This window comes from Colossoma macropomum, unplaced genomic scaffold (assembly GCF_904425465.1).
Source record: "Colossoma macropomum unplaced genomic scaffold, Colossoma_macropomum, whole genome shotgun sequence".
Classification (NCBI taxonomy): domain Eukaryota; kingdom Metazoa; phylum Chordata; class Actinopteri; order Characiformes; family Serrasalmidae; genus Colossoma; species Colossoma macropomum.
The window spans coordinates 17,062,256-17,082,188 of NW_023494803.1; the positions used below are offsets into that span (position 1 = coordinate 17,062,256).

General features: G+C 39.4%; 2 protein-coding genes across 3 annotated transcripts in view; one reads left to right on the forward strand and one right to left on the reverse strand.

Annotated features, from left to right (window-relative positions):
* Positions 1-2,077, forward strand: part of LOC118823236 (cysteine-rich motor neuron 1 protein-like) — a 64,955-nt gene extending 62,878 nt beyond the window's left edge. The window contains 2 exon segments of the mRNA XM_036592676.1: positions 73-251; positions 1,408-2,077. Coding sequence (XP_036448569.1) covers positions 73-251; positions 1,408-1,599 — 371 coding nt within the window. The 3' untranslated portion in view covers positions 1,600-2,077.
* A 793-nt stretch (positions 2,078-2,870) lies between these two features.
* The window catches only part of eif2ak4 (eukaryotic translation initiation factor 2 alpha kinase 4), a 56,528-nt gene continuing 39,465 nt past the window's right edge, over positions 2,871-19,933 (reverse strand). For both annotated transcript variants that reach the window (XM_036592674.1, XM_036592675.1), the window contains exons 30-39: positions 19,735-19,842; positions 19,494-19,622; positions 13,918-14,004; positions 12,981-13,090; positions 12,799-12,857; positions 10,863-10,966; positions 9,589-9,657; positions 8,559-8,603; positions 6,753-6,868; positions 2,871-4,509 (exon numbers count right to left, since the gene is read on the reverse strand). In XM_036592674.1, coding sequence (XP_036448567.1) covers positions 4,452-4,509; positions 6,753-6,868; positions 8,559-8,603; positions 9,589-9,657; positions 10,863-10,966; positions 12,799-12,857; positions 12,981-13,090; positions 13,918-14,004; positions 19,494-19,622; positions 19,735-19,842 — 885 coding nt within the window. In that variant the 3' untranslated portion in view covers positions 2,871-4,451. The remainder of the gene's footprint in view (positions 4,510-6,752; positions 6,869-8,558; positions 8,604-9,588; positions 9,658-10,862; positions 10,967-12,798; positions 12,858-12,980; positions 13,091-13,917; positions 14,005-19,493; positions 19,623-19,734; positions 19,843-19,933) is intronic.

The window sequence follows — 19,933 nt, forward strand, 5'->3', positions numbered from 1 at the left end:
AATGTATCAATTTCAGAATATTTGTGTGTGAGCTGGAAGTAATCTGACATTTGATGCAAAACTCTCATCTAGATGATCGGAATCTGAGCGAGGACATTCCAAGCCAGACAGAAATGTCCCTCATCTACCAATCAGCAGCCTGGATTCTTGCTGGCCTCCTCTTGGCTATAGTTATTTTCCTCATTGTGGCCATTCTCATCAACAAGAAGAAGAAGTGGGTTCAGATGTCCTGCTACAGTGCGCCCAAAAAGGTGAGCCCTCTCTAAGGCCTGTTTCCCACATACCACCTCTGTATGACATGAGCGATGTGACAGCATGACTGCTACAGGTCCCATGTGCTGCGATGGTGCAGTACATTTTTAAAACTGCATGTGTGTGTGTATGTATATATATATATATATGTGTGTGTATATATATATATATATATATATATATATATACACACTGCTGCCTTGCGCTTTTGAAACCAGATAACATATTAGGACTGATATGGACATTCAAAGACAGCATCCTAAAAGAATTTGGGGATTAGGAGATCAATAATTCCTTTATTACATTTTAAAGCCTGGGATGGGACTTTTCTTTGCCTTGGTTGGCTGTGACATTAGATGGCATCTATCATTGATTCACAATAGTATAGTCAGTCGATACTTAAGGTTAATCGGTTACTTTAAAAGAGCATGTTGCACTCGTTTAGCCTCAGCAGTTTTGTGACTTGTGATTGGACAATTATTTCATGTCTGTAGATCTACCAAAAAATGAGAATGTAGCAAAACTTGGTCACCTAACGTTTCGTTTGATAAAGGCCAAGAATTGTAGAATCCATGTTTTGATGTTTGTATTCAGTTTTTGTGTTTATCATTTTTCATAGTTTATTTCACTGCATTTTGCTGCTTGGCGTGTGCAGAAAAAAATCTCATAAACGAAAAGACATTTCCCATCGCTCACCCCATGCAGAGGTTGTATGTGTGAAACTGGCCTAAAGATCTTCATGATGACAAAAATATCTTGCCAGTACCACTAGCCAAGTAAAAATATTAGATTTAGTTAATTGAGCTTATATGGACTGTTTTTTAATGGCTGATTAATGACCCATAATACTCATTCATGAATACATGCCTTTCATGAAGTTAATTGAGATTTATATGATTTTTCATCCACTAACTGCAACAAGATTTTCATAGGAGTTTTTTCTCAACACTCTGACGAAATGAAATTAGTGTGTCATGGGAAATGTAATTAATCTCATATTTTTATGAGATCCTGTTACAGCGAAACATTCACCACACACAGCTAGTAAGACGTGCTGTTGAGTCGAAAAGCTGGCAGGGCTTTTCTCCCAGCCTGAAAGCGAGCAGTGTTCCTTTAATGAAGCCTTTTGGAATCTTTCCCATTTCCCCTCCCTAGACCGTGATCCTGAAGAAGCACGTGAACAAGAACTCTGTTGTGTACATGGAGCCATCCAAGGAGAACAAGTTCCAGAGCGTGAAGAACGACTGTGGTATGACCTTCTCCCCAGACGTGAGCTCGCCCTGCGGGGAGCGGATCAGCATCCCGCGGGCCAAGCTCAGCAATGGACACACGAGGGTCCAGCGCTAATATCTCAGAGGTCAACTGGCAGGACTACAGGATGTTTCCTTTCATCTCCCCTCCATTTCACATACATTCAAGAGAGAAACTCTCACCACATGCTGAGGATTCTTCTGCCGGCTGTCGATTCACAAAACTCTTTGGTCTCCCGTGGAGGAAAGACGTATTGTGAAATTTGTGATCTCATTTTATTACATTGTGTATTGTTTTGTTTTTTTGCCTTTTATACCATGTTGGGAGCTTTAAAGACTCTACATTGCTGTCTCAGGAGCAGTGAAGAGGGGAACCGTACCTTCATGGACATGGACGATCCTTCCACGCCATATCAGTCCATGCTGGATAGATGGCATAAAGCTTAGGAACTTTTGACTATGACTGAATCACAGATTACTGCCTCTTTAAAGACAGTTACATTTATTTTAAGGACATACCATCACAAATGCTTTAGGTCAGGAGATCTGCTTCAAGAGGTTTTTTGTTTTTAAGTTTGCTCAGGCAGTTTGTTTGCTTCAAATTGGCTGGCTGTCCATTCACAGCAGTGACATAATTAGAGGGCAGCTACTTGGCTGATTTTTTTTCTTGGACTTTGGCAGGGGAAAAATAATCAGACTCTGTTACGACTGAACTATATACTGAACTTGGACAAACACTAGAGTCTGCAAGAGGAAAGAAAATGGCTCCTAATCTCTGGTTTACATTTGATAAATTTCTATTTCCAAGTGTATTACCTGTAGTCTTAGTCATTCTGTGCTTTCTGTCATGGCTTCCTCTCAAGTGGTAAGATCAAGCAATTAAGAACTCAGACTAAAAGTCCACAGTTCAGGACACTTCAGCATAATAGTAAACCAAGCCTAGTAAATCAAAACCGTTATAATTCATCTGATGGGAAGACAGATCTGAACTGAACATTCATCAGAACTGAATGCATCTGCCTCTAGCAAAGAAGTAAGAAAATCACGTGCACAAAGTAAAGAACTGCCCAATCCAACTAGCACACTGACAATGACAAGCTGCAGAAAACAGAACGTCTCAGCGCTGCATGCTGAGGCCAAAGCCATTTCAATACTTCATGTAAGCAAAACTGAATGGATGCATTTAGTTTACTAGGTGATAATGTTTAAATTACAGCTATTTTTATACCTAGTGAAACTATTGGCCTCATTATCCAATTTGACCCTGATGACTTAAGATCCACAGGCTAATGATCCACAAGAATGACGCAGGACAGAATGTGTCTTATTACAACTGTTACCAACTGAAAAAGCAGTGAAATATTCCTGGAAAAAGTCACACGTGAAGAGGGAATTCATACAGTGGGCCCGCAAAGTATTTGCACATTTGTGCCATATTCAATTTTTAAGTTCACTGTTTCAAGAAACAAACGGTCCTAACAGGAGGCACTTATTTTAAATAGACCATTCCAAGACCTTTCAAAAGGCAGCTGGGGTGTTTCAGATCGATATCCTGCTGTAGATACACTTCTGTTTGAGCAATTTCTTTGCAGACTTGCAAAGAAACACAGTCTACAAACAGTTTTTTGATGTGCTAATAGTGTTTTTCTCTGAAACAAATACTGTTTTGTTAAACATGAAGTATCTTAAAAAACTTCAATGGTTCAAGTGTCCAAATACTTTAGGGGCCACAGTATATCCAAACAGCTTTAGTAAACAGTATTTCTGTGTGGGTTTCTTTCAAGTAACAACAGGAGAAAAAAAACCTAAACCCACAGAGTGTTGCACAACATTAATAATAGGAAAATGTTGGAGACATTTTTTATTTGCGTCATTGTTGTAATGAAGGGGGAGAGGACAGACACAAAGCAGCGAGCAGTTTTAGGCAATTTTGAACCACAGCTGTTGACTTACCCAATAGAGAAGGCCAACTGCAGTTTGTATTTCCTACATGTGAAAAAAGTAGATGAACCATAGATGAAGAGTACATTATTTATTTTTTCACATAGTTTATTTATTAATACTAAACTATAGTTTGAGTAACGGAGATGTGTGTTGTTTGGATGTTGACGAACATTAGTAGCCAAAGCTGCTGTACATTTCCATTTCTATCTGCTTTTTATTCTTCAAGCTTATTTATTTTACTTTTTGCAAACTGTAAATACATATTTCTTAGATGTTTTAATGTAACATTTACACTTTTTTTGAATAAAATGTGTGATCACTGTCTTGAATGTCCTCATTTTCACATGGTACTCAAACTGTTATTTTTTTAATTATGACTCCTGCCAGAAACCCCTGAAGTTTAATCTCGGCACATTGATTTGCAGACTTATTTACTCAGTAAAGCAGTAATTAACAGCTGTCAGTGGAGATGTCGGGATGATGAGGCAATCATCATTAACAGTGTTTCCGAGAGAGAAGGCGGAAACTCCAACAGACTGAACTAGAATTAGGCTCAAAGAATTTAATGCCGCTTACAGAGGCATGAAGTGTAGACGTTTACAGCATTCCATTCCACAACTTTCTGCCTAGTTACACAAAGAGGGCAGCTTTTTTTTGGTAAGGAAAAATACATGATTTAATATGTCTTTTTCAGCACTTATAATACATTGTCATGTGGTAACACTCCTGGAGTCCTCCTTAAAATTTCTGTTTTATGAAAATAAAGATTGACAAAATCTCACTATGCTGAGAGTCCATATTTAGAAACTACAGAGTTTCAAAGTTGGTAAGTGCTGGACCCTATGATAACACTCCATGATCCATTTGTTCCTTTGGCACCATTTCTGTGTAGAAATGTAAATTGCATTCTTTTCAGAAGCCGTAAACCTTCAAGAATATACTTCTCTTCAGGGAGAAAAAAAAAGTTCCGCTTTTGATAAGGGAAATGGGGAAGGGACATCAGGTTCATAGAAGAATCTTGTAGTAGTCATCTCTGTAACTGTATAAGACCACCACTGCAACCCTGCAAAAGGAAGTATATATTAAAATCATGTTGAAATAACTTTCAAAAAAAGAAAAACTGCCTCATAATGTCTCCATTGTTCCTTTCTAAAGCTAATTTGCAAGTAAACATGGCCTTCACAATGCTAGGACTTCACGAGCAAACAAAAGGAAATTAGAAACAACTGTTCTGGCTAATGTACGAATACTGCTGTAGGTGCCAACAGCAGCTTTAGTTATACTGCTTCCCACAATACTCTCCAATTCTTGTTTGGGGCTGAAATTCTTTTATCTCGTACGATGGCCTTCTATTTAGGGTATTCACTGCAGCTTGGACTGGAAATCCCAGACATACAAAGAAAGACTTGAGCAGATTTGGCAGAGGACTTCACAAACAGTACCGATATGAGCTTGTTGGGGGAAGTTTGTTCATTTGCCAGTCAGTATTCCCTATAAATCCTCAGATCTGATGTGCAAGGGTGCGCAAAGACAAGCCTACCACATGTGCAAACAAAAGAACAACTAAAAGCGTGTTGGCATCTGACTAGACCTTCAATCAAAGTGTGAAGTGACTTATGATACCTGGGTGAGGGCTGGATTTTTGCACAGGCGTTGCGGCACCCAGAAAGAGAGAAGCCAGCCTTTCAAAGCTGGTTTATTTTTATACGAAGATTCGTTGTAGAGCCTTATAGCAGTGGGTAAGAAAGATCTCTAACACAGCGCAGCTGTAACAGTCGGCCACTGAATGTGCTTCTCTGTTTATCCAGTGTAGCATGCAGAGGGTGTGAGGTGTTATCCAAGATGGCTAACAGCTTGCTGAGCATCCTCCGTTCTGCCACAACCTCCAAAGAGTCCAGCTTGACTCCTACAACAGAGCCAGCTTTCCTAATAAGTTTGTTTATTTTGTTCAGAGCACTTTTGTTAATGGAGCTAACACAGTCCCCTGGAGTGCCCCAACACTGCACACAGCCTTGTCTGAGACTAGGTCGCACATACTGGGGTCGTCCAGTCAGGTAGTCCATTATCCATGAGATGATGGATTCATCCACCTCATTCCACACAGCTGCTCTACACACAGTTTCAGCACCCTTGGTTCAATGCCATCAGGTTCCACCGCTTTACTCTTTCAGTTCAGTCTTCACCTGATTGGCAGTGAATGTATCATCACTGGACATTCCAGTTGTGGGGGGTGGGTGAGAGGCATCCATTGCAGACAATGGTTGCTGATGGTCACAGGTGTGAATGGCTGTAGTGGAAGAAGTTTGCATCAAGTTTCAAGTCTGCTAAATTGGAAACTTGACGCGGGGTTGGGTGCATACAGAGAAAATCGGCAAAGCCCAGACCTAGCATTGCACCGATACTGATGCCAATACTGGCAGTTAAATGCAGTATCAGTATTGGTGAAGGGGATACCGATACATATGACTGACACCATGCAGTAATTTCTGATGCATGCATGCATGCGCGCCAGTAGACAGACCTTAACAACACGTGGGATAACAAGCAAGTTTTTGCTGTTAAGAACACGCTAATGGAGCCGCTTACCTGAACGGCTGAGCTGCTTCTTCCAAAAATTTGGATGTGAAACAATATTTAGCTCCGTTTTTGAGACAGGGAAGCTGCTGTGTGCTGATGTGTAATCACCACAGGTTTATCTGTACACTGTTCAGCTCTGTTTTTAATGTTTTGCACAATAAAGATTTTACATTTACTTACGTTGTTAAACATCTTTTTACGAATTGAAAAAATAGTAAATAATAAATATATACAGTAAATAAACAAAAATAAGTTTTCTTAAGCATTTAATAAATATAATCCAACAAGTAAATGCCATGTAGCCAAGCTGAGTGTGTTTTATTTGTGACGCAGAACGTTTTTACAAAAATAAAATATTTTAAAAACGTAATTGTATAAATATCAGGTGAGTTAGGTTGGACAGAGTTAGTATTGGTATCAGTACTCTGTATCGGCTGATACTAAAGGACAGGTATTGTTATTGGAATTGAAAAAGTGGTATTGATGCATCTCTACCTAGATCAGCATTTCCCAATTCAGATCTGAAGAACACCACTGCATGTTTGAGTGTTTTCCCAGCTCTAACGCACCTGATCCAACAAATCCGCTAACGACAAAGCTGAGTTGAAGCGACCGAATTAGAGCAAGAACACACTAAAACAATCAAGGCACGACCAGCACTGGGAATCACTACTTTAGCATTATAGGAACCCAAGATACAGTGCAAACTTTAACTAAAAAAATACATACCTTTTAATGAATTTGAAACGGTTGATCTCCTCACAGATGGACTTCAGGTAGCGCTGCTTGGGGAGGCGGGACAGCAAGTGTTTGACACTCATGTTGAACTGATCCTCTCCATCAAACTGAACGGGTGAGGAAAGCAAAGATGAACCCATGTTAAACCGGCTGTCGAACAAAACTGGTTCAATCCAAATACACAAATGTACAAATACAGAAATTCTATTATCATATTGTTTCCCTTGAGCAAACCACTGCAAGAATTAATAAAGCTAAGACAGATACAATATTGCCATAGGCTGCGACTGCAGTGGCCCTTATTCAGCCCACTAAAACAAGTGCCCACGATGAGCACCCTATATACAGCACTGCACAAAACTCTTACAAGTTGGTTACATTTTCTGCTTCAGACGATCCAAGTAATCCCAAACATTCAAGGATGTGGAGGTCTGGGCTCTGGGGTGGTCAATCCATTGTTCTGAGAACACCAACAGCTTCTTCATTTAATTTGTCTATTTTCTTTTTTTCAGTAATGGCTTCTTGACAGCTACACATCCTTTCAGACTCAGTGTCGAGACTCAGTCCTCTCAGTCCTCTTACAATAGAAGGACAGAAACACTGGTGGACTTTTTCAGATCTGAAGCAAGAGTGGAGCTTGATTTTCATATCTCTCAAAGTTTAAAGCTTTTATTATTATTTATCAGATGGTGACCATTTTTGTGGTCTACCAGGTCTAGCGTGGTTATTAGGAGTCCACATTTTTTCTGAATTGTTTAATAATTTTCTGAACTTTAGATACAGAAATATCTGTTCTTCCCCATTTTTCTTCCTTTGACTTTCCCCATTCCTCATGCAAACGGATTATCTTGCATCTAATCAGAAATATCTCCTGAAAAACAATTAACTTGTCCCTAATGACTGTTTTGACTGTTTGGAAACAAAATAAATCAAGGGTGGTCTCTGACATGTGCACACTACTGTACCTGTGCTTGATACTTTTGTTGAGACACAGATGAGACACAGTAAGGTCTCAAATACACTGGCTCAAACTGCTTTTCTGTGAACAGTTTAGCACTGTTTGATCTGCCTTGCTGTAACAAAAATGTATAAGAAAACTCACTTGTTCCTGATGTGTTAATACACTGTCCAGATACAGATATACAGTTAGATATAAGGCTATTATATGGCTATAAAGCATGTAAACCAGAAAGTGCCTTAGTCATGTAATTATACATTTTTCAGAATTATGAAATATTGGCTCCGGGAGGACCGAGCTAAGTGTAATTAGTCACATTCAGGCCAGAAGTGCAGGTTCAAGCTCTGTGCATTGTTTTTTTTTTTTGCCTCAAAGCCACAGAGAATGTGTTTCTTTTCACACTTTCCGAGGCCCTACTATGATGTGTATTTGTGGACAAGCCGTCCATTCATTCATCTGGTGTGGTACGTCAGCCTGCGTCAGTTACATTTCTCATCTGGATTTAGACTTCTTTGCACTGCATAATTACAGTGTTTTTCTCTAATTCAAACAAAGACCGGGATATTTTATTCCACCACCCAGCCCTGGAAGCCAGACCAACTCCGTCTTCTTCCTTCTCTTCAAGTGCTTCATTCATTTCTGGAAATGGAAAAAATGATGGGAGGAGAGGGGTTCCCCCTCACGATAAGAAAGTGGAAGAACTTTGCGCACCAGACAAGGACCCCCCCCTTGTTTTTTTTCCCTGCTTGTGCGTCTCTAAAGGCCTCATCTCCTTCCCAGTCTGTTCCAATGGAATGCAATTTATTTACTTGCAATACTTCATCATAATGGCTACAAACCTCCAGGGACAGGAAGTTGATGAGGGTTTCCTTGGGCAAGTCAACCTGGGAGTGAAGGGAAACAAGGTTACTTTCATAGACACAATGGATTCTTATCTCAAAAGCACTGTGTACACAACTCGCACACCAACACCACCATATAAACACACTGTGTCCGTCCACAGAAAGCTTCCAAAGTGTGTCTTAGTATCACACTTCTGGGTTGACAAGTACACAAGGCCAGCCAATTTCCACTGAGTGCGGACACAAAACTACAGAGAGACTCCAGTCTTGATGAGTAAGTCCATTTCTTTCATTCCACATGTGTTACTTGGACAAAGCAAATAGCTCATTATTACTCATAATTATGCTGTTATCCTACAATCTTCCAGATGTATTGTGTACATGTTATTGGGTAAGTTTCCAAATCAGATTTTGTGCACATTACACTGTTCATGACAGTTGATTATCCAGGGTGTCTCACAAGAAATTACATTAACAATTCCAGGACCACGTGAAGCAAAGCCCACAGAGTCAAATGAAGCCACGACTGAGCCAGTTTTCAGAATCAGTATCTGGAGTATGAAAGCAAGCCATTCATTTGAAATACTGCATGAAGCACTCTGGCCTAAAACTAGCTTTTAAATGTTATTGTTATGTAGTATTTTGCAATGCAGCCTAATGGAACTGACAAAACTTATTCATCAGTGTTCTCCAACTGCAATACCCAGCATGCATTAGGAAAATATGTAACACAACTGGGAATCAGCCATATATATATGAGAATGAGCCATTACATTCTTATTCTACACAAATTGCACATTACTTTCATAACAGCTACTAAATTCTTCATAGGAGTTACTGAATAAGCCTAAAGTTTAAGGAATCAAAGCTGTGTTATGATGGGAAAGAGCACAGCAGTGCTATCCAAACTACAAGAAACCTCCAAAACTAATACTTTCTAAAATAATTTTGCTAGTCTTGTCTCAGTCATTGCTTTTTCTTTCCACAGGGTGTTAAGAAGGAGAAAGGAAAAGAAGCATCCACTTACAGCCAGCACCTCTATGTTATTACTCTTGTTCTGCAAATTGCTACCAAGATTTTGCAATCTGGTTTGGATCTGGAAGAGGACGGGAGACAGAAAGGAACAATTAGTCCCATGATCACAGTGAACGTCAGAGGAAAACAAAAGATGTTTCATCCTTGCATGCAGCAGGACTCAGTAAGGAGCTCTCAGCAAAGGGCAGCGAGTTTAGCATAAGGAGAAATTGTCAATAAAAAAATTGTCAATAAATCTTGTCATCAAAATTAAGAATGTGTGGCTAGAATTATAGAAACATGTTTATATTAACAAATATGCTTCAGTCAGGTGTTGTGTTGAAAAAGAAATACTTGGGTATCGTTATGGCAGTGTTCATTTTTTACCATCAAATTCTGACAAATCAGTTTTGTTATTAATTTGTGAATGTGAATATGCAACTGGTCTGGTGGTTTGTTTAAAGAGGGAAATACATCAGCCAAGAGGCCACTTAAGCCTCAGACTTTCCAGTTTTAGTGGCCATACTGTAGCCTGGACAGGCAATAGGCAATGTCAAACCCTGGTCAAAAACCATATAAGCAAGTAAATTTGAGATTACTTAACAACTCAGTGAAAAAAGTGACATATCTAAAGTGTGGCACATACAATATGGGTGGGCATTGAGTCTATTTTCTGCATTTTTTTTTTTCCACAAGTGGTATGCAAACAGCAACATGTACAGAAAAAACTGGAAAAAAGAAACAACTGATTAAAAACTAAACTATTATGCAAGTGTTCTGTTTTACTGATGACAGTGTCATATATTTTTTTCTTTTAAAACCACCACTTAACAGCAAGTTCAAAACATTCAACTGGACTTGTTACTGCAATATGAAAGTGTATTTACAACACCATGTTTTTTTTCATAGGTAGTCCAAGAACAGTTCAAAAGCCAAAAGAGCCCCAGAGTGTATACCAATATGCACATATGAAAAAACGAAATGATGTTGCTGCAAAACATTAAACTGGTTGTCAAATCACCAAGGTGGTCAAAGTTGATCATGATCAGTATGTAGATTGTAAAATCATCATTACATAAAGCAGGCCAGAAAACCTCAAAGTGACATTATGCACATTATGTGGCATTATGGTTTTACTTTAGTATCTACTGCCAGAAGATCACACCAAAAGATCCAATCTGTGGCTGTATTATTCAGGAAAACCCAAATATCTGATCTTTATCAGAACATCCATAATTCTAAACAACATGTTTGCTTTCACTTTTTAACAGTGGCACAAATACAGACCTGTGTCTCGTACCGACGGCGTGTGCTGGCGGAAACCTTCTCCGGCGTAACCAGGTTCACATTCATGCTCATGGCAGTGCTGCCCCCATGCTGCTCTGATGATCCTGCCACATAGCAAAACACACACATCAGGCAAAAAAAAGCCTGACAAGCTACTGATCAAGAAGCATAAGTAGCTGATGAATGTCTCTAATTTTCTTTTTGTGCTTTTTGCATAACTAACAAAACAGCATGTTTGGAATATGAGAAAAGTCTCAAAAGAGACTTTTCTCATATATAAAATGAGAAAAGTGAAACTGTAATGTGCATCACTTTGGGACTAAAGTGGCCTTGTTGCTTTTGGAAAATGAGTTAATGAAAGTCCCTCAGCCATGTGAGGACGTGAGAAGAGTCACATAATTTGGAGAGAACAAGAGGCTCAGCAGGAAAACACGGATCATCATGTTTCAGCAGCAAAACCACAAGACAGAGGATCATAAATTATGCTTTGTCTGCAGAAGATCTGCTGGGCCAACTGAGGTGCAACTCCAAAAACACAGTATATACACTGCGCAAAAGTCTAGATAAGTCCTACTTTTAAAAAATGTTTTTAAGAAATGAATATGTTGGTTTGCAATAAGTTAGTGTTCTGAATAGTAAAAACTGCTAAACTGAAGGAACAACTGGCCAAAGTCCTGCTAAACTCCACACATTGTATTCCCTTGTTGTGATGTCAGCACTCATCAGGGGGCAGTTGCAAAAGCTGAAATGTAGCTATAATGTTCACTAAGTTCAGGTTCACGCATTACTAAATCAAAACAGGCTGCACCACACAAGCTTTTTTATGTTAAGCTTAGTAGTTAACACTTAATATTTATGCTAAACCGTAGTCAGATGTAAGTGTTGGGTTAACCAAGAACCACATAGAATGCCCAAAAAAAGACAAATATATGACACAATTAGAAAACGGCAATCGTCTGAGTGAGACGTGGCATATGCTTAAACTACTAGACCAAATCCTTCCCCGCCCCCCAGCTGTCCAACCCTTTTTGGGGTTTAAAAAAACAACTTTCCAAAAAAGTTGGGATGCTGTGTGAAATGTAAATAAAAACAGAATGCAATGACGTGCAAATCATTTAAAACCTGCATTTAACTGAAAATAGATGCTGGCATTAAATTCAAAATGGGCATATATTTAAAAAAAAAAAAAATTAGTTTTAACATTTGATAAGCTGTCTTGTTGAAATGGTGTTATATTTTACAACCCCCTCTTAGCCAACTCCAAGGTTAAGAACCCCAGTTCTACACTGCAACCTGGACAGAAACACTTGATTCACACTCTTCATACATAAACTAAAAATATATATAAATAAATAAACAATGCCTACAAGTATTCAGTTCTATTACATTTGACTGCAGAAACTTAAACATGTTCACACGGTTCTGTTCTATACTGGATTTTTTTATGGAAGCCAGTGCAAGCTAACCAGGTTTCCATGGCAGAGTGTTGAATTCAGTAGGATAGAAACTAACAATAATTTAGAAATTAAGTTCTCATAAACTTAGATGTTACTTAAGTTACAGGAAACAAACATAAATTTCACACTTTCTGCAAATTTTTATGCACAATGTCTATTTTAACACATTGAAAAAAATATTTGAAAAACATTAAACGTGCCATAACTTTTGACTTCTTCCCAACATGTTAAATCCAGCAAGTAAACAGTAACTGTGCTTTCTGCACAATGTGCAGAAGTGTGTTCTCTGAAGAGGGTGTGTCTATTTTCACTCAGAAAATCAAAAAGTCTGTATTACTGAAAATTACAAAGAAGCCAATGTGTCATCAAACTTTTGATGAACAATGAACGCACACAGCAGCATCTAAACTGATTCTCCTGAATGCAAGCAGAACTAAAGATTACAAACAGCAGAAAAGGTCAAGTAAGAAATTTGATACCTGAATTTACCAGCAATGATCCCTTAGGATTCTGGAGAGAAGCTCCCTCTGATATCTCTCTGGAAAGAACAATTAACAGAGAACATAAAGTTAACTGTGTTCATTTTGCCTTCAGCACTGCTGAAACAGGGAAGAATCATGCCACTGAGAGAAGTGTAAAGAATCAGAGGAATGCTATTTACCGGCTCCTCTCCTCACAGATTTTGGTCCGGCATTTCTGGATGATGTGATCCACTAGGTCAGACTCCGGGATCCTTTTTTCTGACTGACGGTCCTTCTCAAAAGACTTCACCTGGAGCAAAGTAAGAAATTTAAGCACATTTTAAAAGGTGCACCACAGTGGTTTTGTGGACTAAAACAAAAAGATGTGACATTACAATGATCAACATTTTCATGTATTTTTAAAAAATGTTCTCACACATAAATTATACTCTGGCAGTGCACCAAGGTTTATGTACACTCAACGTTTATTTTGACCATTTAAAAAAATAATGTTGAACATTTTTATTAATCTATTTCAAGAAAACAACATGCTTTGAACCTGACCGCTACACACACACAGGTCAGGTCAGGTCATCAGGAACCAATGCAGGACTTGCATAAAAGTTATCTAGCCACTACACATAACTAACAAAGCTGTCCTGGCAGTATTTGCTTTTTCTTAGTTATAAACAATGACTAGATACAGTTACACTAATGATTCTTCTAATAATTACTTAACAGACAAGTACTGAGAAATATTTTAACAAGAAGCTCATAGCTCAGGTACTCTGATGTGTGCAAATTCTCAGGGTCAGAGAAGCGATTTGCAGTCATTCAGCTAGTTCAAACCTTACTGAAATACAGCCAGAAGAAATGGCTATATCTTCATTTTGGTCATTTTAAGGCCTGATACTCGATTAAAAGACTTTTTTGAGTCTAGCTTGGGTCTTCAAAGAGTTTAAGCCATTTTGCCAGTGATTATGATTTTTTCAGTCAATCATAAAACCTTGTCTGTTCTCAGTTATTTTCCTGAGCTTATAAAAAATGGCTGATAGGCTGTAGTATGACGTACTGAAGCTAAACGTACTTTGTTTTGTACCAGTGCAAAGAAACTGGCTGTGCTTTCTTACAGCTTACCTTTAAATAGCTGCCTTCTTTGTCAGAGACAAGAACCATGAAGGTAATGCCATCGAGTCTGCATTGTTCCATAAGAGTCTCCTGAGACTGAAACATACACAAGAATATTAGGTCTCATTCACTAACGGTTCTTAAGAAGAGATTTCTTCTTAAAACCCACTTATGCAGTTTTCACAAAGATTCAGACATTCATTAATGTTTTCTTATTTGAAAAGGTTTTTTTTTTGTTCTACACACACTTAAGAGCACAAAGGTGTGAAACAATCTGTGGTTTAAGAACACATCATAAATCTGACAGAGACTTTCTTACAACCTTTCTCAAGAACATATTTAAGAGGAAAATTAGGAAGATATTGGAAAATGAGGCACATTTGTCTTCAGCTATTCAAAACAAGCAAAAACGTGCATGCAACAAATTCTCTCACACACCCACAAAATCATAACATCATCCCATCTGTTGAATATTCAGGTGGGTGATGCAACCCTTAATTTGTGTTTGCAATGGAAAAACACTTACATTATGAAATGTTTCACTTTTCAAAAGGAACTATACACCAATCGGCCATTCATTAAGTACATCTCCTTGTATCTACAGTCATTGTCGATGTTATCAGCTCCACTTCCCATATCGGTGCACTTTGTAGTCCATCTGTTTCTCTGCATATTTAGCTAACTCCTCTTTCACCCTGTTCAATGGTCAGAACACTCACAGGACAACCACATAGCAGGTATTATTTGGGTGGTGGATCATTCTCAGCACTGCAGTTACACCAAAGTGAAGGTGGCGTGTTAGTGTGTGTTGCGCTGGTACAAGTACAGTGGTGTGAAAAAGTGTTTGCCCCCTTCCTGATTTCTTATTCTTTTGCATGTTTGTCACACTTAAATGTTTCAGATCACCAAACAAATTTAAATATTAGACAAAGATAACACAAGTAAACACAAAATACAGTTTATAAATGAAGGTCTTTATTATTAAGGGGAAAAAAAAAGAAATCCAAACCTACAGGGCCCTGTGTGAAAAAGTGATTGCCCCCTAAACCTAATAACTGGTTGGGCCACCCTTAGCAGCAACAACTGCAATCAAGCGTTTGCGATAAAAGGCAATGAGTCTTTTACAGCGCTGTGGAGGAATTCTGACCCACTCATCTTTGCAGAATTGTTGTAATTCAGCCACATTGGAGAGTTTCCGAGCATGAACCACCTTTTTAAGGTCATGCCACAGCATCTCAATCAGATTCAGGTCAGGACTTTGACTAGGCCACTCCAAAGTCTTAATTTTGTTTTTCTTATGCCATTCTGAAGTGCACTTGCTGGTATGTTTTGGATCATTGTCCTGCTGCAGAACCCAAGTGCGCTTCAGCTTGAGGTCACCAACAGATGGCCGGACATTCTCCTTCAGGATTTTTTGGTAGACAGCAGAATTCATGGTTCCATTTACCACTGCAAGTCTTCCAGGTCCTGAAGTAGCAAAACAGCCCCAGACCATCACACTACCACTACGTTTTACTGTTGGTATGATGTTCCTTTTCTGAAATGCTGTGTTACTTCTATGCCAGATGTAATGGGACATACATCTTCCAAAAAGTTCAACTTTTGTCTCGTCAGTCCAGAGTATTCTCCCAAAAGTCTTGGGGATCATCCAGATGTTTTCTGGCAAAACTGAGACGAGCCTTTATGTTCTTTTTGCTCAGCAGTGGTTTTCGTCTTGGAACTCTGCCATGCAGGTCATTTTTGCCCAGTCTCCTTCTTATGGTGGAGTCATGAACACTGACCTTAACTGAGGGAAGTGAGGCCTGCAGTTCCTTGGATGTTGTTGTGGGGTCTTTTGTGACCTCTTGGATGAGTCATCGCTGCACTTTTGGGGTCATTTTGGTCGGACGGCCACTCCTGGTAAGGTTCACCACTGTTCCATGTTTTCGCCATTTGTGGATAATGGCTCTCACTGTGGTTCACTGGAGTCCCAAAGCTTTAGAAAAGGCTTTATAACCTTTTCCAGACTGACAGATCTCAATCACTTTTTCACACAGGGCCCTGTAATAAAGATCTTCATTTATAAACTGCATTTTGTGTTTACTTGTGTTATCTTTGTCTAATATTTACATTTGTTTGGCAATCTGAAACATTTAAGCGTGACAAACATGCGAAAGAATAAGAAATCAGGAAGGGGGCAAACACTTTTTCACACCACTGTAGATCAGACAAAGCAGACACCTCAGTGTCACTGCTGGACTAAGAAGTCGTAAATCGTAAATACCTAGCCAAAAGTGTACTCTGGGCAGCGTCCTGTGACCACTGATGAAGAACTAGAGGATGACAAACACAAACTGTGCAGCAACAAATGAGCTATGGTCTCTAACTCTACCTACACTCCTACCTTGTTGGTCCATGTTGTAAATGTAGAGTGGACTGTGAGTGGACACAGTGTTCAAAAACCCCAGCAGCACTGATATGTACCAGCACAAAATCAAGCTGGACAGTTCTACTGACAGTGGCCCTCGTGAGCCAGCAGCCCAAGAGATCTCACTCCCTCAATGATTAATCAGCATGTCATCATGACACACATGCACTGTACCAAGCCACGCAACAATTCATCTGCTTAGCACAGTGAGGAGTCGAATAAGCCTACTATAAGAGCACGCTGTTCAAAGATTTTCCAACACTGTGATAAACACGACCAATAACATCAAGAGTGGGGAACTCCAGGCATTGGATGGCTGTATTTTTCTTCTCAAATTTCATCATGGAATTACCAGGTTTAGTTGATGTGTTGGAGAAGCAGAATCAGCAAACTGTGCTGGCCTTTGGCCCTCAGTTCCCTACCACTCAATTTCTTAATCCTGGGGTCAAGCAATTAAAATGTTGTCTCTGTGAAACCTTTTACACATTATTATTTAACTTTAAAATAGTTTTACAGAATTTACATTTGAAGGAATCAGACTTTTTATTTATTTATTTATTTTACCATAGTTGTGCATGTTAAACAGATAAAGCTGTGCTGCAGCCCTCCATGCACAGAAGACCTTCCCTCACCAAACATGAAGGCTTAAACCATTTTGAAATTTTGGTTACATCAAAAGTTAACAGACTGTCTAATAGAGTTGACAGTGCGTGGACACAGTGTTTATGAACTCCAGCAGCACTGCTGTGTCTGATCCACTCATACCAGCACAACACACACTAACACACCACCTCGTCAGTGTTACTGCAGTGCTGAGAATGATCCACCACCCATATAGTACCTGCTCTGTGAGAGTCCATGGGGGCCCTGACCACTGAAGAACAGGGTAAAAGCGGGCTAACAAAGTATGCAGAGAAACAGACGGACTACAGTCTGTAATTGTAGAACTACAGAGTACACCTATATAGAAAGTGGAGCTGATAATGTTATGCCTGATCGGTGTATATCTCACAGTGAAGTGTAAATGTCACTGGCACCACTGCATCATATCAATTATTATTAATAATAATAAATAATAATTATAAAATATTAAGGTGAATTTCCATGAGGGTGACACAGAAGCATGTGCAATTCTGAGTGTGTGTCCGGGAGCAGATTTATCCTCATCACACCTGCTGTGTGACGTCTGTGTACAGCTCAGTAAACAATCTCTCTGCAACGCTTCTGTACTCAATGACCTCGTCACTGCCCAGCCAACCCTGACAGCTCCTGTCAATAAACCTGAACACAGTTCCACTCAAACACTTTCACTTGTCCTCAGCATGCAGCACTCAGAACTCAGCAAGATTTACAGGGACCGCAAATGATTCTAAGCACAGCACTACACAGCATCATGGTTTTCTCTTCTAGAGCTGGCTCACTGGTCTTCATTGTTGATGTATCTGGTGATACAGTAGCAAAATCAATTCTGAAGTGCACAAAAACCATGTCCAAATGCTTCGAAACTCATTGAGTGGAATTTCATAACGCAAAACACAATCACCCAAAGCACAGTACAGAAAAAATAGACTGGCCCAGTCAAACCAACTGAGTATGTATGTTCACCGGATGAAGAGGAAACTGAAGGCTACACAGGCACCAACTGAAAGAACCTGCCATAAAGGCTTGGTACAGTATTCCAATAGAAGTAATGAAAAGTCTGATGTTAATGGTCACAGACTTAAGGCTGTTACTGCATTTATTTGATGCAATCCTTCTGCTCAGATGAAGGTTCTTCACTAAACTAAACCTAGTCTAATGTGCATATTTAGTGATGAATCTTCATTAAAAAAAAGGCCAAACTGAATTTCTATTCTGCATCAGAGATTAAGTACATTTTATGAACCTCTAGAGCTGGGTATGTAACACTGAATATAAACTTCACTGTCTTTTGCACTGAAAACCCAATGTCAAACACAATGATTTACTGTATACAGGTTCAAAACAAACACCAAACATCAACTTGCAGAAATACTCTGCTAAAACTGGACCACCAGTTTGTCTTAGTCTACACTGTCTACTCTTCACCCTCATGAGCCCTTTTTATCCCTTGTCTACATGCAAGTAGCTGCCTGTTAGTTATTTGGTAATATCTATAGAAATAATTTGTCCGATGCTCAGGGAGGTTACGTGTAGAGAAAATCTAACTACAGTCATATGTCAGACTTTGGACCAGTATTTAATCTCTTTCCAGTGCACCAGATTACGTTGAGATGAAGACAATCAAGCCATTGTTGTTTTGGGGCTTGGGGTGTGGAGCTGGGCAACGTGAGGTTTAGAGTCAGGCCAAAATACACAGAAGGACATACAACAAGAAAGACCAGATCAAATGGGCTCATATAAAGCAAAAAAAGCAATGTAGGCCTACTTGTGGAATAGTGATGGAAAAGAAAAATAATGAAAGTGTTTTGCATGGAGGCAGGATGTGGGGAGAGATGTCTCTGAAAGAAGTGAGACTCCTGCATTGTAAAAACTCAATGCATCGCAAGAGCAGCGTGTGAGTAATTTGTGTGTGCAATGCTGACGCAAAGTTCCCTGGCACTGATCAGACAGTGCTGTGGATGTGCAGGATGTGACTGCCATGACAACAGTGAGGGAGCCATCAGTTTGTACTCACTACACTACTAGCATGAAAAACTACACAACTAAGCTACCCTGGCACTATTTAATATCATGTAGTATTGATGATAATAATATTAATATTAATAATAATAATAATAATAATAATAGCTGCAAGTGGCTCATCCGCTCAATGAGGCCTAACGCACCATAATGGGGTCTTCTAGCAGAGATAAGGTAAATGACAGGGAGTCAGATTTTTTGATGAATTTTGGTTAAGTATGAGCAAAAGAATCAGAACCACCCGGAATAATGTTCTTTATGCCTTATGACAGGAGGTATGGGCAAAAACATAAAGCACTAGTGCAAATGATCAATGCACATGATGCAATACATCAGTTATAGCTAAAAGTTCAAAGTTATCTCCAGCAAAATGGCTCAAATATCCTTAATTCTATCCTTTTGTTGTTGTTGAAAGCTGTTTTTGAAAGAGGTAGATGAGGAGGATGGAATCAATTAAACACATAAAGTACTAAGCCAATGCCTTGGGGTTTCATGCTTCAAATGCACAAACCCTGACCTGTGACATGTCGTAGACCAAGTTAGCTGACACTCCGGCTGTCCATAGCTTCTGGGTGACGCTGATGGTTCTGCCCAATGAGGTGTGGCCTACTGGGACCACCAGCACGTCACAGGAGCTAACAGGGGGCTGCAGAGATAGACAAGTTGTCCCTGGTCAGAGGAGCAGTGTAATACCAGCCAAACAGAAAGATATCAGAATCAGAATCTCAATCAGAGAGAAATACATTTTCCCATCTTACTGGTTCTTCCATGGCTGCAACAGCAGTGCAGATTTTATCCAGAGCTATGCTGGCCCCAACGGCTGAAGGCACAGGAGCAGTGGCTGCTGGGGCACGGAACTCCAGGATCTGAAGAAGGCAACCAAAAAAAATAAAAAAAATAAAATAACAAATCAAACTACTTCATCATTATTTAGGAAAAAACTACAGGGTGTCCCAA